This window comes from Xyrauchen texanus, chromosome 46, assembly GCF_025860055.1.
Source record: "Xyrauchen texanus isolate HMW12.3.18 chromosome 46, RBS_HiC_50CHRs, whole genome shotgun sequence".
Classification (NCBI taxonomy): Eukaryota; Metazoa; Chordata; class Actinopteri; order Cypriniformes; family Catostomidae; genus Xyrauchen; species Xyrauchen texanus.
In genome coordinates, this window is record NC_068321.1 from 8904074 (window position 1) to 8918395 (window position 14322).

General features: G+C 35.1%; 2 protein-coding genes across 4 annotated transcripts; both read right to left on the bottom strand.

Moving 5' to 3' along the window:
- Positions 1–405: 405 nt before the first annotated feature.
- Positions 406–4638, bottom strand: LOC127638649 (uncharacterized). 2 transcript variants are annotated; one of them, XM_052120264.1, is made up of 4 exons: positions 4248–4638; positions 3565–3652; positions 2951–3149; positions 406–692 (listed from the first exon to the last, which is right to left on the bottom strand). In XM_052120264.1, the coding sequence occupies exons 1-4, from the start codon at positions 4591–4593 to the stop codon at positions 633–635; spliced, it is 693 nt and encodes a 230-aa protein (XP_051976224.1). In that variant the 5' UTR covers positions 4594–4638; the 3' UTR covers positions 406–632. The 2 variants fall into 2 exon arrangements, with proteins under 2 accessions (XP_051976224.1, XP_051976223.1); XM_052120263.1 differs by having other exon boundaries at positions 2936–3149.
- Positions 4639–7964: 3326 nt separating this feature from the next.
- LOC127638299 (eukaryotic translation initiation factor 3 subunit J-A) lies at positions 7965–14194 on the bottom strand. 2 transcript variants are annotated; one of them, XM_052119772.1, is made up of 8 exons: positions 14123–14194; positions 13894–13982; positions 13324–13375; positions 10555–10652; positions 10264–10378; positions 9998–10162; positions 9826–9899; positions 7965–9173 (listed from the first exon to the last, which is right to left on the bottom strand). In XM_052119772.1, the coding sequence occupies exons 1-8, from the start codon at positions 14142–14144 to the stop codon at positions 9042–9044; spliced, it is 747 nt and encodes a 248-aa protein (XP_051975732.1). In that variant the 5' UTR covers positions 14145–14194; the 3' UTR covers positions 7965–9041. The 2 variants fall into 2 exon arrangements, with proteins under 2 accessions (XP_051975732.1, XP_051975731.1); XM_052119771.1 differs by having other exon boundaries at positions 7965–9176.
- Positions 14195–14322: the final 128 nt, after the last annotated feature.

Sequence of the window (14322 nt, forward strand, 5' to 3'; positions counted from 1 at the left end):
ATAAATAGTGTTCAATGCCAATATATTTATCAGAATTAACCATTTCCCTTCTTTATGCAGCTTTAAGGCAGACATCAAAAGAATTGTGAACAAGTTGTTCTATTGTGGATCTGGGCTTTGTGCTGTCTCATAAACACATTGTTATTCATTATCAAGCTAACAAGAGTGGGAAAGCATCCATTGTGGGTACTTTCCCATAGGGGCCAGTTTTTTCCACTCCTGGGTCATGACCTAAAAAAAATAATATTGATTAAATATGTAATGAGCCGTTTCCATGTGTTGTTGTATGATTTGCACACAGACAGACCAAAACATTTTACTGACATGATCTGTTCAGAGTGAAGTGATCTGCTGATCATGTGAATAATTAGAAACAATGACCAAAAGTATTTTAAAAGTGTGTTTATTTAACAATACACAAAAGTTGTAAGCTACAAAGCATTCATATATTGAATAATTATATTTATTGTAAAAATATGAATCACAATTATTTTAAATCAATAATATGTCATTATCAAGCTTAATTTGCTACAAAGTAACAATTTGTGAGTAGTAATGATTGCAAAGATTTAATACAGATAGCTGCCGTTAGTGCTACATTTTATAACTGGGGTTCCTATTCAAATGCAGAATTAGTTTGCTGTAGTTGGACAGGCAGGAGACAAGCACAAAAATAATCCCTCAGAGTTGCCCTTTTGAAACAAAAGTAGTACCATAAAGGGTTAAAAATGCTCTGTTCTAGACTAGTGATATGTTGTAACACTGTACAACAAATATATAAGGTAGTATTTGTGTAAACACATTAGGTGTCATGGACTAACAATTAATTTATATTTTACAGCATTTATTAATCTTGGTTTTTGTTCATTTAAAATTGTTTATATATATATATATATATATATATATATATATATATATATATATATATATATATATATATATATATATATAACTGTTCATTGTATGTTCATAAATTCTAATTTACAATTACTTTTATCTAATATCGAAAATATACATGTATATATTGAAATTAACATTAACTAAGATTAGTAAGTGCTGACAATGTTGTTCATTGATAATTCATGTTAACTAATGAATTTAAAGGTGTACTAATTAAGATTTTGGCAAGGATTTTTGCTGACTCTTACTCGTCCTATCGGCCCCAGAAGTGGTTTGCTGTTTTGGACTCTATACTGACACCCATCGTCTTGGAGTGCTGTCACTTCTTACCAAACGTGTTTGTTTCTTTTTCCTTTCCTTTTTTTTTTTTTTATCCCATTTCTCCCAATTTGGAATGCCCAATTCACACTATTAGTAGGTCCTCATGGTGGCATGGATACTCACCTCAATCCGGGTGGTGGAGGACAAGTTGTCTCTGCTTCTGAGACAGTCAATCATCTTATAACATCGCTCGTTGTGCGTGGCACCGCGGAGACTCACAGCATGTGGAGATTCATGCTACTCTCCGCGATCCACGCACAACTTACAACACGCCCCATTGAGAGCGAGAACCACTAATCGCGACCACAAGGAGGTTACCATGTGACTCTACCCTCCCTAGCAACCGGGCCAATTTGGTTGCTTAAAAGACCTGGCTGGAGTCACTCAGCATGCCCTGGATTCGAACTTGTGACGCCGGGGGTGGTAGTCATCGTCAATACTCGCTGAGTTACCCAGGCCCATATTGTGTTTGTTTTTTTATCTGTTTTGTTACTTTTAATCTGTTTTTATTCATCTCATATTACACACATCCCTATAATGGACATTCTTCTTACCAATCCTAATTAATTTTCATGCATTGTTGCGACCGGACAGCCATGACTTGCAAGCTCTCGGCTGGCTGAAAACAGCGTTGAGCTCACACATGGGGTTTAATTTCGCACTTCATTTTGTAATTCAGTGATGTTTTCGTTTCATCACTCCAACAGGGATCTTTTGTTTGGATAGTTTATCTTTCCACTTTTACTCATTCTGTTTGAATTGTCTGGTGGATCACACTCCTGCTTATCAATGCTGTACCATCTTTGGTACTATTGATGACCAGTGCATGACACAGTATCATGTGTTGTCAACATGGCAGTGCCCATGAGGGGGCGACCTGCTCCATTTAAAATTAAACAGTTTTTATAGGGTTTCTGATATTATTGGAGTCTTCAGCTCATGTGAGTGTACATCATTTTCAACATATTTCTAAAAAATGCTATTTTTAGAAAACTTTTTACACTAGCAAAAACTTAGTTTACCTTTAACTAACTATTAACAAATACAGCCTTGATGTGAAGTGTTACCACACTTATTAATCTTGGTTCATTTAAACATACTATACTGGAACATTTTCAACATTAAAAGTTGTATATACTAACATTAGTTAATGCGTTATACACTAATATGAACCAATTGTAAATGTATAAATTAACATTAACCAAGATTAATAAACGCTAAAACAATATTGATTATTTATAGTTACAAATAAATACTTGTTATAAAGTATTTCCAAATTTATCAATAGTGTGCCTTTTAAAATACATTTAGATGAACACATTAAATATTTAAAACATCAAGGAAATTAAATCAACAAATGTTTTGTCCCACCTTAAATATCAAAACAGAAGCAATATAACTGATAACCAGTGTTGGGTGAAATCCAATTACAAAGAAATTAGTTACAGTAATCTAATTAATTTTTAGTCAAAATAGTAGTGTAATGTATTATATTTTAAATTCTTGTAATAGATTTTTGTGTAACAATGAACTAGAAAGAAATATAGACATTATTTTGAATTGGTAAGTGGAAAAGTGTTTTAGAAAGTAACTAAAAAGTAAAGTATTATTAATGTGATTACTTTTCAATGAAGTAATTATTAAAGTATTCTGATTACAATTTTAGATAAATAATTAGTCATTTGTAGTGGATTACTATGTTTAAGTAACTTACCCTACACAGATTTACCTGTAGGTTCTGGTGGCAGACTAAAGGTTGTTTTTCCCCGGCTAGGTGACTTCGCACGCACCGTCCATAGCGATGCAGACAGATGTGGTCTGTTGGGCCACATGACTGAGGGCAAGATGGAGGTTTGAGAATTATACAGCTGGAGCAGGTTGTGTGCTGACAGTAATCTCCACACTCACGTTTATGCATAGACACAGACCTGCAGGGTAACATACAGAGAAAATTAACTTTGAAAAGAAAGACACTGGAACACATGCAAAAGAGTTTGTTTATTGGACATACATCTGAAATTCCAAGATAAAACAAATCAAATTTAAATAATCTATAAGGCTTGGTCACATTTGCACCTTTAAACTGTAACATTTGCAGGTGAAATACATTCATCTCAATAGGAAACTGCACAATCAGGAATTTCACTAGATGGGCATACAATGGCAAAGAAATTCCCGATGCATATTTTGTGTGGGGTTCAACGCTTTCTTCGCCTGTGGAATTTAGCCATGCAAAGGTAAAAGTGACTGAGCCTTAAGACTGCAAGCAGGATAACACTTTGAAAGTGGTCTGTGCTTTTCAACAAGACCAAGTTCTGCTGTATGTTTCTTAGGAGCAGTTACCTTGCTGAGCATATCTCATTGGGGTTAGCCTGACAAAATTCCCATGTGCATTCAGAGTGACAAGAGTTGGTTTTGATGACCTCAAGCACTGTTTGGACATACAAAACCAACATGAACAAAATGTGCACCAAACAGTTTGTAGAGTGTAAGAACTAATATTCCAATATTATGGACATTGTTGCTAAGAATGATGCAAAAGTGCCAAGCATTTAAATGAGTCTTAATAATGTAAAACATGGACCTAATCAAATGCATTCAGAAGGATTCATTGGTTGGTAAAACAGACAGAAGTTAAAAACAGGCAAAAAGTTGATAGAAACCCTTTCAAATACGGATGCAATTTCAATAGGAAAGGTTGTGTATTTCATCACTGTCTAGAGATAAGGACAATCTGCGCTTTGCTTTTATGGAAAACAGCTCAGAGATCAAAAGAATCCTTGACTACCGTATCTCTTTTCACGGTTCATAAATTACATAAACCTTGATGCCAACTTTTTCAACAATATAGACATGCACTTAGAGCGTTAAGCAAGTGCAAGCTAGTGTGACTGACATTATTTCAATGAGATATCTTCTATTGTACAAAACAAGGAGTACTTTCTTCCAAATTTAGACATTTAGGATTCTCTGTTGCACCTGGACAAGGTTTCGTAACAGATGAAAATTGCAATCTTCAGCTGTACCTGATTTGCAGGTTCCCTTGCGTTCTGCCTCTGGTTTTCCATCGGCACCTTCTTGGTAAATGCACACCAGTCTGTCATCGCACTTTCCCAGGTAGTCCCATGTTCCTCCACAGCTTTCTCCAGCAAGTTTGGCACAGGCTGGGCAACAACCACAAATTCCTGTAGTGATACCACCCTTGCACTGGAGCTTGAGTGCTCTACGAGGGGAACAATGGATGTGCTCACAGGGTGGACAGTGCAATGTTTGCAGGACCTGCAACCCAAGTTGAGTACTCTCCAAGCTGGCCATCTCCACAGCCATTACTGCCAACAAAACGACCATAATCGAGAAAACATATAGACTCATCCTTGAACTTGACTGAGGGGCTCACTTGAACCACATGTCCCTTTTATAAATGGTCCTCACATCTAAGATGACATTTTACGGCCATGCACACACACCCAAGAAATTCAACCCTAACTCCTCCTTTCTTCACAACCAATGGATGACTGGGTATTACAATACGTTCGTTGAGTCTGAATGTGCGGTTAATTATCCCCAAATCTTATCTTTACAATCCCTCTGTTGTTTCCTTTTTGTCTTTAAACCAATTCTTCCTTTTGAGCCAGTTTAGATAAGTCAGATGGAGGGGAGAAGACTGGACCCTTTGTGCATTGGTCAAATAACCAATGGGGGGTTGTTTGATCTAGATAATCGACCACAAGCAACAAGAACAAGATTAGGACGTTGGCAGGTTATCTGAGAAGGCCTGTGTGCACCTTTTTTCTTAAGCTGGTACGGTTGCAATAAAACAGCACTTTCTGTCTGGCCTATAGTTCTCGGCACAGACACAGGTGTCTCAACGGTAACAACATAACCTTGACCTTTTTATCCTGGATGCACGTCAACACTAGATCATAATAGAGAGTAAAAAATGCTTGCCAAAACAATAATAACAACATAATGACATGGGTATTCGACATGTTCTAACCAATGTTCCAGTATACTGGCATTGACCCCATTCTGCAGAACCACTGACAAGCACCATCTCCCGTTAATATTTCTTTGCCTCAATTCAAATGTGTTTTCCTTTTCCTGTGGCGTTCCTGATAGCATGTTGCCCTAACAGTCTCAAAGATAGAGGTTCAGGCCCCATGGAAACCAGGAAGTAATCACGTTCACATGATCAGTAACTATGTTTCCTGCCAAGGAGTTTTCTGTGACAAAAGGTCTAGTGCATCAAAAATTATCGCAAAAATTTCACAAGAGTCGACATCATATTTTTCAGTTTAACTGTAGCACATAAACTCTATGTTGATACAACAAATGTCACGAAAAACTGGTTTGGAAACACTTTTTGTCAAGAAAATTAGTGTTGTGTCACATGACAGAATTTACACCAATTGTTAACCTGTCTTAATCATGACAAGGTATACATCCTTGAAAGCCAATTTATTGTTCGTGAAGCATTACTCGCACTGTTATGGATTGGTCTTAACAGCAGATTCGATGCTGCAAACACATCTGCTTCATGACACTTCCAGGAGTGCCAACACAAATATCTCGTATCATGCACCTGTCATCGAAAAGTGCAGGGAGAACAAATGAATGGCCACTCTTTGTGATTAATTTAATTGCAGTAGTCATCCGTTTATATATTAAAATTGCTTTTCCAAACCATTCAAAATAATAGATGGAAGTCATGGAATTAGCCCACAACACAAATTTTGTTTTAATAAAAACATATAATTTCTATGCACAAAGACGTTTTAAATTAAAAATAAATACACAATACTTGAAGAAAAGCTTCAGTGTTCTTTTTTGGAACACTACCATAGCCCGATTCTATAAAATTATTTAGCTTGCTTTTGAAAAAAGCCGGCAAAATTCCCTATATTAAAAAAAATAAATAAACAAACTAATAAAGCATAAAATAAAATAAATTACCACACAAATAAAATTATATTGTTAGGCCTACATATCTTTTTTTACATAAGCCTTACCCTGTTCTGTAGATGAAAAAAGTCGGCTGAATGACATTCTCAGAATGTTCTACACTTTTTCCAAGACTAGATACTATTGCAATTCACTTTCAGAAAACTAGCTTTTGAACATTTTAAATCTAACCCTCTTTATCTCAGATCACAATTGCTGAGCTTCTTCAGAAAATGTAAATAGCAATTTGACTATAATCGGTGGCAACCTGCGATAGGTGCATCAAGACCAATATTACAGTCCTATCAGGAGCAACTGCTCCCTTTTGATCGCAGTTCCTCGTATTCTGACGATCGTTTATTTGGGAAATTGAAATGACAGTAAGCTGGCTAATTTCAATGAATTGTCTCAACGCTCTCTCCCCATTTTAAAAGATCAGGGACATTTAGGAGGTGAAAGGTACACAATTAGCGATATACACGTTTCTGTATGGAAACGGCTTAAGGGCAGATTTTTTTTTTTTTACAATAAACCAACACTTATGCAACAAAGTGTTTATTTAAGCATGACGTCATCACACACACAAAAGGCCATTTGAATGGAAACAAGCAGACTGTAAATTTAGGAATTTGTTTTTAAGGATTTTAATTTTGTCAATAACAAAACAGAGCGAAAAGTGGGTGGAAACTAGGTTAATTATGAGCAAGATTTGTGTTCCCGCTAAGATTGTATTTTAATCCACTGATGATTAAAATTAGGGTTGGCTTTTGGGTTTGGCCGTGGGGATAAAACTTTTTTTTATATATATATATTCCTGTTGACTGTATCACATCATTTACAACCAAAAACAACTCTGCAGACATTTCACCTAGAAACCGAAGTACACACGTGTCCATATGTTCAAAACACCTCTAGCTTCGGCCACAGGGGGCAGTGGTTTGAATTTCAGTAAACAAAGACCAATTTCAGCTGAAGAACTTTCAACCTGCTGTTGCCAAATTTACAGCGAGATCAAAATATCATTTGCTGCAAGGAATATATTCAGATGACTATGGAGTCTCAATTTTATGATAGGCTACTTGAATATTTTGGGAATTTTCCAGATAAAATACACATTAAAGTCAATATTAAATAAATCTATCCCTTTTTACTTATGCATTCCACAGGTATCAATCCTTACTGTTCTTCCTCTCTCAGCCTTGCTCTCCGAACAGAGGGTGAAAGAACGCCCGGATAGTATCGGAGGGTGAATCAGATCTTTTAGTCACATCAGTCTTATTGTGAAAGATTCTGCACATGATTTCAAAAAGAAACAACGTCTCCTAAAAATGTCCTCCTACTTTTTTTTTTCTTGTTACTGACATCACCAAGTCCTCTTATTTTACAAACCCTTCCCTCCATCCACCTGTCATATAGAGCTGACTTTTTTTATATGATCCAATCAATTCTTCATTGAAACAAAATCTAATTCTGCCCAAAATATTTTTAATGATCGGTTCACTTGGAAATTCATCACATTTCAGAAGTAAAATGGGCAGCAAATGCCATTTCATATAGACTATAAACTCTATTAAAATCTGTAACATACTGTTAATTATTACAGAAAACACCCCAGTGTGTAAACACAAGCAAAACGTGTTGTCAATTACACACAATGGACGTCTATGGGCAAATGAACAAGGTTGCCCTGTAGAATTCCATAGTAAGAGGATTTACATGATTTTAGAAAAAAAGCTTGGATATGATTGCAGATATAGTTGCAGACATGTTTAACAACACCAAAAGTAAGGAAAATACATGGATTTTAAGCAACTTTTATTAAATTAGATCATTATAAAACAGTGCAGAGTCCTATTATCGGCTTTGCTGATTTTAAGTCTCTTTGAAGCATATCTATCATCACACAGTGGGTTGTAGAGAAAATAGAAAGCTTAATAGTGCCGGGAAAAGACCCTACATCAACACTCAGTCCCTTATATTTCAGCAGACAATTTCAAACCCTTTCTGAGATCATGATCGTTGCTGGCATGATTGAGGTCAAATGAGTAACGGCATGTGTTGGACTGAAAACACGAGTTCTATTCGTAAATATACATATTCTTTACTCTGCAAAAATCCTAATAATGCTGTACCTTTAATATTATTTAGTGAGCTGCACAATGCGGTTTCATACTTTTGGACTTATTCTTTATATGGAATGCATCATGAGCTACAAATGTAAAGGCATTATTTTTTGTTATGTATTATGCTTAGAGTAGGTATGCTACACTCTACATGTAACCATCTAAACAAATGAGCTCACTACTATCTAAGAACAGAAAATGAAACGTCTGATAGTAGAAATTATTTTTAATCTATGTGACTGCCTAAATATTATCAATTCACTTTGTATAGGGTTGCAAAAAGAACATCCAACTCAAACAAGGATAAGTTCCAAAGGAATGCTAGCCATCATTCCCATTCAATGCCACTGAGATCAATATGGACATATTCTGAAATTTGCATAGAATGTAATTTATTTCTGAGAAGTAGCAGTTACCGAACACTAACACTCTTTTTTCATAAAGCCTGGACTGTAAAATATTAATTGATACTGCTGGTTCACATGTGCCAGTGTTCACTTTTAAAGGAGGACCTTTCTTCATCAGTTTTATTATCCTGATAAACACTGACCAAAAGTGACATCAGACCAGAGAAAAATACCGTACTTAATTTATTCTCTGTATAAATCTCTTTGAAGGGACAGTGTGGATTGCATGGGATGACGGTCAGTTTTTCTAGCATGGTTCAGGTAGTGGGCCTGACTGTGGGGTAAGGTCATGCTGTTAAGGTGTATGGTTCAGCAATCAGCAAAAGTTAGAAATTGGATTAGGCCTTGGTCACATGAAATCTTCATAGTCTTGTGCATAACCTCCATCAAACTCGCCATAGTCTGCAAGATCATCTTTCAGCTTTGCTTTTAAACCACCAGCTGGTAAAACTCCCTTCTTTTTCTTTTTGCCTTTGTTTTGCTGCTGAATAAAAAAAAGACAATCACAACATTAAAGTTTGTGGCCAAGAAAACATATCTACAATAAATATAGTAGCAAATAGAGGTAGACCGATATATCGGTTTTACAGATTAAAAGTGCCAATAGTTGCTTTTTTGGAATTATTGGTTAATAACAACATTAAAGATTGTGGCAAAGAAAACATATCTACATTAAATATAGTGGCAAATAGAGGTAGACCGACATATCTGTTTTACAGATTAAACAGTGCCAATACTTGCTATTTGGAACTATCGGTTATCGGCAAAAATCTATGCCGATTGTTGCAGATAGTGTTTGTGCGTTTTAGGCTTGTTCATACTTAAAATCCCCGAGTTATGCACAAAATCCTTATTTTTTCTGGTTATTATTGCAATTTTGGTTGAACAAATAACCACATCTGGGATTTTACCCACCATAGTAAAGAAAGAATAAGAAAAATGTTTGACATTCTATTTTAAAAACTATCAGCTGATTAATCGGTTATCGGCCTCTCCGACCACCTTAGTTATCGGTATCAGCAAAATCCACTGTCAGTCGACCTCTAGTAGCAAATGTCAACTAGAAACATTTAACTCACAAAAAGTTTGAAAAGAAATGTGCAAATGTTTGGTATTAAATTTGGATTTCACACCTTTTCTTGCCTCTGCTTTTCACTTAGTAGCACTGTGAGTGAATTGTTAATTTTCTTCAAGTCGTCAACTTCCACTGTAAGATCGATACATGAGGCAATACGTCATTCATCTTGTGAATGACTTTGAAGAACTGCCAAAATATGTAAAAGAGAACAACAATGCAATACTCACACGAAAGACAGAGGTCCCTAAACAGCGACTCTAAAAAGCTGGAATAGTGTATAGACTTCTCATATGGAGAAATTTTTTCTCTTAGCAAACGCTCAAACTCTGTGAAGTCTTCTTTAGAAGAGGGACTCATTGCATCAATTCCGGTTACATTATTTGATACTAAACCTAAAAAGAGAATGAATATTCATGAGTTTCAGAAAATTACTTGCAAAAATCAATTGCATATTAAGTCATCATGGTGCAGCTGGTAGTCAGAAAACACTTACCAAATGCCTCTTTTGCAAGTTCTAAGTCAGAGTCTTCTTGTAACTTTTTCACTCTAAGTTTTTCCGCCAACTCCTCTTCTGGTGTGAGTTCTGTACTGTTTTTAGACTCCTCAGACTGTTTAAAAATAGTACATAAAATCTTCTATACCTTTTTGGCACACTTATTCTAGTATGAATAAAGGTCTGATCAATGGACCTTGAGGGGCCTACAAATCAATAGACCAATTAATATTACAAACCAATAAAATGAGCGGGGTTTCATAGCTTTGACAGGTCATTGTGTGCACTTACATGCATTTTGAGCGCCTCTTGTTTTTTCCTTTGTAAATTTTCTTTCTCTTTTATCTTATCACTAAGCTTTTTCTTTTCTGTAGGTTTTGCCTCTGTTCCTGAAAAAGACACAATTAATAAACTCATGTTAACTTAACACTAGTGGCAACAGGAGCACATTTGGACAGTGTTCATTTTTACAGTTTTTTGTTTTAGTCATAGTTTTAGGCTTTTAATGAAAATGCCCTTTAATTTAGTTTAGTTTAAATGGAATATAATTTTAGTCAATGAAAACAATCTTTTAGTTGATGATAATGTGCAAAATGACTAAAACATGTCAAACTGTTACAGACGTTAGCCTACTGTATCCTGAATTCATCATGCTTTAGAGACTGTTATTAATTTTCTTTGTTCAGCCCCTTTAGAATAATGCATTCAGTGTTTTTTACGGAAACAGTATATTCACAACACAAAATATGCAATGTAAGTTACAATATGGATATTATGATTAGTGCATAATTTAGTTTAAGTTCACCTGTTCATTCATTTCATTGTCTGTGTGAAAGCAAGTTGTAATATTACATGTACAGTTGAAGTCAGAAGTTTACATACACCTTAGCCAAATACGTTTAAACTCAGTTTTTCCACAATTCCTGACATTTAATCATAGAAAACATTCCCTATCTTAGGTCAGTTAGGATCTCTACTTTAAGAATGTGAAAAGTCTGAATAATAGTAGAATTATTTATTTAAGCTTTTATTTCTTTCATCAAATTCTCAGTGGATCAGAAGTTTACATACACTTTGTTAGTATTTGGTAGCATTACCTTTTGCAAACTGTAGTCTGGCTTTTTTATGGTGGTTTTGGAGCATTGGCTCCTTCCTTGCTGAGCAGCCTTTCAGGTTATATCGATATAGGTCTCATTTGACTGTGGATATAGATACTTGTCTACCTGTTTCCTCCAGCATCTTCACAAGGTCCTTTGCTGTTGTTCTGGGATTGATTTGCACTTTTCGCACCAAAATACGTTCATTTCAAGGAGACAGAATGTGTCTCCTTCCTGTGCGGAATGATGGCTCCCATGGTGTTTATACTTGTGTACTACTATTTGAACAGATGACCGTGGTTCCTTCAGGCATTTGGAAATTGTTCTCAAGGATGAACCAGACTTGTGTTTGGTACACAATTGTTTTTTTTCAGAGGTCTTGGCCGATTTCTTTTGATTTTCCCATGATGTCAAGCAAAGAGGCACTGAGTTTGAAGGTAGGCCTTAAAATACATCCACAGGTACACCTCAATTTAGTACACAAGCTAATTGGCTAACTGTCTAAAGGATTGACATAATTTTCTGTGTATGTAAACTTCTGACCAAATGGAACTGTGATATAGTCAATAAAAAGTGAAACAATTGTTGGAAAATTACTTGTGTCATGCACAAAGTAGATGTCCTAAACGACTGGCCAAAACTATAGTTTGCTAATATTAAATCTGTGGAGTGGTTAAAAACGAGTTTTAATGACTTCAACCTAGTGTATGTAAACTTATGACTTCAACTGTATGTTGTGGATATAGTAATTAATCTAATGTATAACTAGGATTTGTTTGAGAAAGGTAATTAGCCAATTTTAAAGCGGTTCATTTTGCTGGTGTTCAGCGTGTTTAACTCACGCAGCTACTCAACATACTTGATTATTGGTTTGGATCAGGGGATTTCAAACTGGGGTCAGGGGACCCCCACAGGGCTTTGAGGGTGTCCGTGAAAAATTTCAGATAAGGAATATTTTTTAATAAATGTAAAAAAAAAAAAACACAAAACGATATTTTTACAGATATTTACAGAGAAAATATTTTCTCTTTCAGTGTATTTAACATTACTCAATGGTAGAAAAAAGATATGCTGCACTGTCAACATATTACAAAGTAGGCTAAATATTTTCCAGATAATCAGGGATGCACAAATTTGAACACACAGTATGCCGATACTGATATTTTGACACTTACTCAAAAAGCTATTTTATTGTTACAAAATAATGTTTCTAAAACATTTTCCTACCTCTGTTTTTGCAATTCTAAATAAAGTATTACAAATTCATACTATAAATTATTATTATGCTTTACTTATTTGAATTGTATTTATTTCCGTAGGTATTACACACAAAATGATTATAAACTTAATACAATATTTTTCATATCAGCTTTAACATGCTTATGCGGTCATAAGCACTAAACGGCGACATAAAATCCCAATCCCTGTAATTGGCAGTTTATAACAATGGTTACAGACAATGGTTTTAATCTGGTCAATAACTGGCTGACAAACATTGGTGCATCCCTACAGATAATATATTTAATACTTTATTTTGGCTTTAGTACAATAACTAAATAAAAGTCAATTATTTAAATTGTCTTTATAATATAACACTTACAGTTTTTCATACATTTTCTCTGCTCTTTAAACACACAAATATATAGCAAGCTTTATATATTTTAGGAGGGGGGATCCCCTCGCAAGGTAATTGTCATATTTTGAGGTTCAATACATATTTTAAGATTTTTAAATTAATCTATATCTATGTCTTCTTCTATAAATAGATATTTCTGTAGATGTTTTTTCTTCTGTTAAAATTTTGCAGTATAATTTTTTCCTTGTCATATTTACGTCAACAGTATGCATTAATAAAATTGTTTAATTATCGCCATGATGCCTCTTTTTCGTCTCGTGTTCATTAAAGAATGTTTTCATCAGTGATTTTGTTGACAAGATTAACACTAATTCTGGATCACTGTACCAGTCTTCTTTTCCTCCACAGTTTCTTCCTCTTCTTCATCATCCCAATTATCCTACAATGGAAAAAAACGTTTTGGAACCATAAATTAGGTCGCATAATGGTTACAATAAGTAAGCATAGAGGGAAATACACTTCCATGTGGTATATAATAACAAGCCCTTCATCTGTGTTTCAAGACATAAAGTCCTCTTATGAAAGTATGATACTTTGTGATGAGCACCAGATGATAGTGATGTTTTGTCTCTGAAAAATCACTCTATAAATTAACAGAATTTGGTAATGAACAATTAATAAGAAATGTAGGATGCAATTAGACAATCATCTAATTAAAATAGTTTAATTCTCTAATCTTCTGTCTAAGTAGGTACTCATCTATATTTAAAAACTGTCTGGCCTCATGTTGAAACTCATCATCACATCACCATGCTGTTTCTGACACTCTGGATTAGCAGAAGAGTGGCTAGCTATAGTTAGCCGACACCAACTTCTGGACAGATTACGACTTTAGATATTAAAGTATAAAACACAATCTTCGCTTTACTAACGATAAAAGTGTCATTATCCACTAACTTTCACATCGTCGTCTTCATCCTCGCCCTCCCATTTGTCATGAACTGCCGCCTTTTTAACGGGCACTTCGGGCTCGAAACTGTCTGCATCTGGACAAACAACAGAGCGTTTACTTGTATCAATCTATGACAGCCGTGATGATGACAACTTAATTTACAAATAATACAATTTAAGTGTATTCATGTGGGCAAAAAAGAGAATTAACGGTGAAGTTTTGTGAAATTCTCACCCCATGAATCGGCCTCCGCCATGATGTCAAGAGTCGCTGAAGGGAATGGGAACGTGTCGTGAACTGAACACACTTGCCGGAAGATTGCATTAGTTTCATAATAAAGGTCCTCATAAATCCGACCAAGTTATTGCTGTGGCAATATGAACAATACTTTACATATTTGTACATATTTTAAAACAAATAATATTTGTATCTAT

Coding starts and splice junctions, on each gene's coding strand:
- LOC127638649 (XM_052120263.1), bottom strand. CDS start 4,593: ATGAGTCTATATGTTTTCTCGATTATGGTCGTTTTGTTGGCAGTAATG. Junction 3,150..3,564: donor AATGAGATATGCTCAGCAAG/GTAACTGCTCCT, acceptor GTTACCCTGCAG/GTCTGTGTCTATGCATAAAC. Junction 693..2,935: donor TACAGGTAAATCTGTGTAGG/GTAAGTTACTTA, acceptor TTGTTTCAAAAG/GGCAACTCTGAGGGATTATT.
- LOC127638299 (XM_052119771.1), bottom strand. CDS start 14,144: ATGGCGGAGGCCGATTCATGGG. Junction 13,983..14,122: donor GGCGGAGGCCGATTCATGGG/GTGAGAATTTCA, acceptor TTGTTTGTCCAG/ATGCAGACAGTTTCGAGCCC. Junction 10,379..10,554: donor AAGAGGCGCTCAAAATGCAT/GTAAGTGCACAC, acceptor ATTTTTAAACAG/TCTGAGGAGTCTAAAAACAG.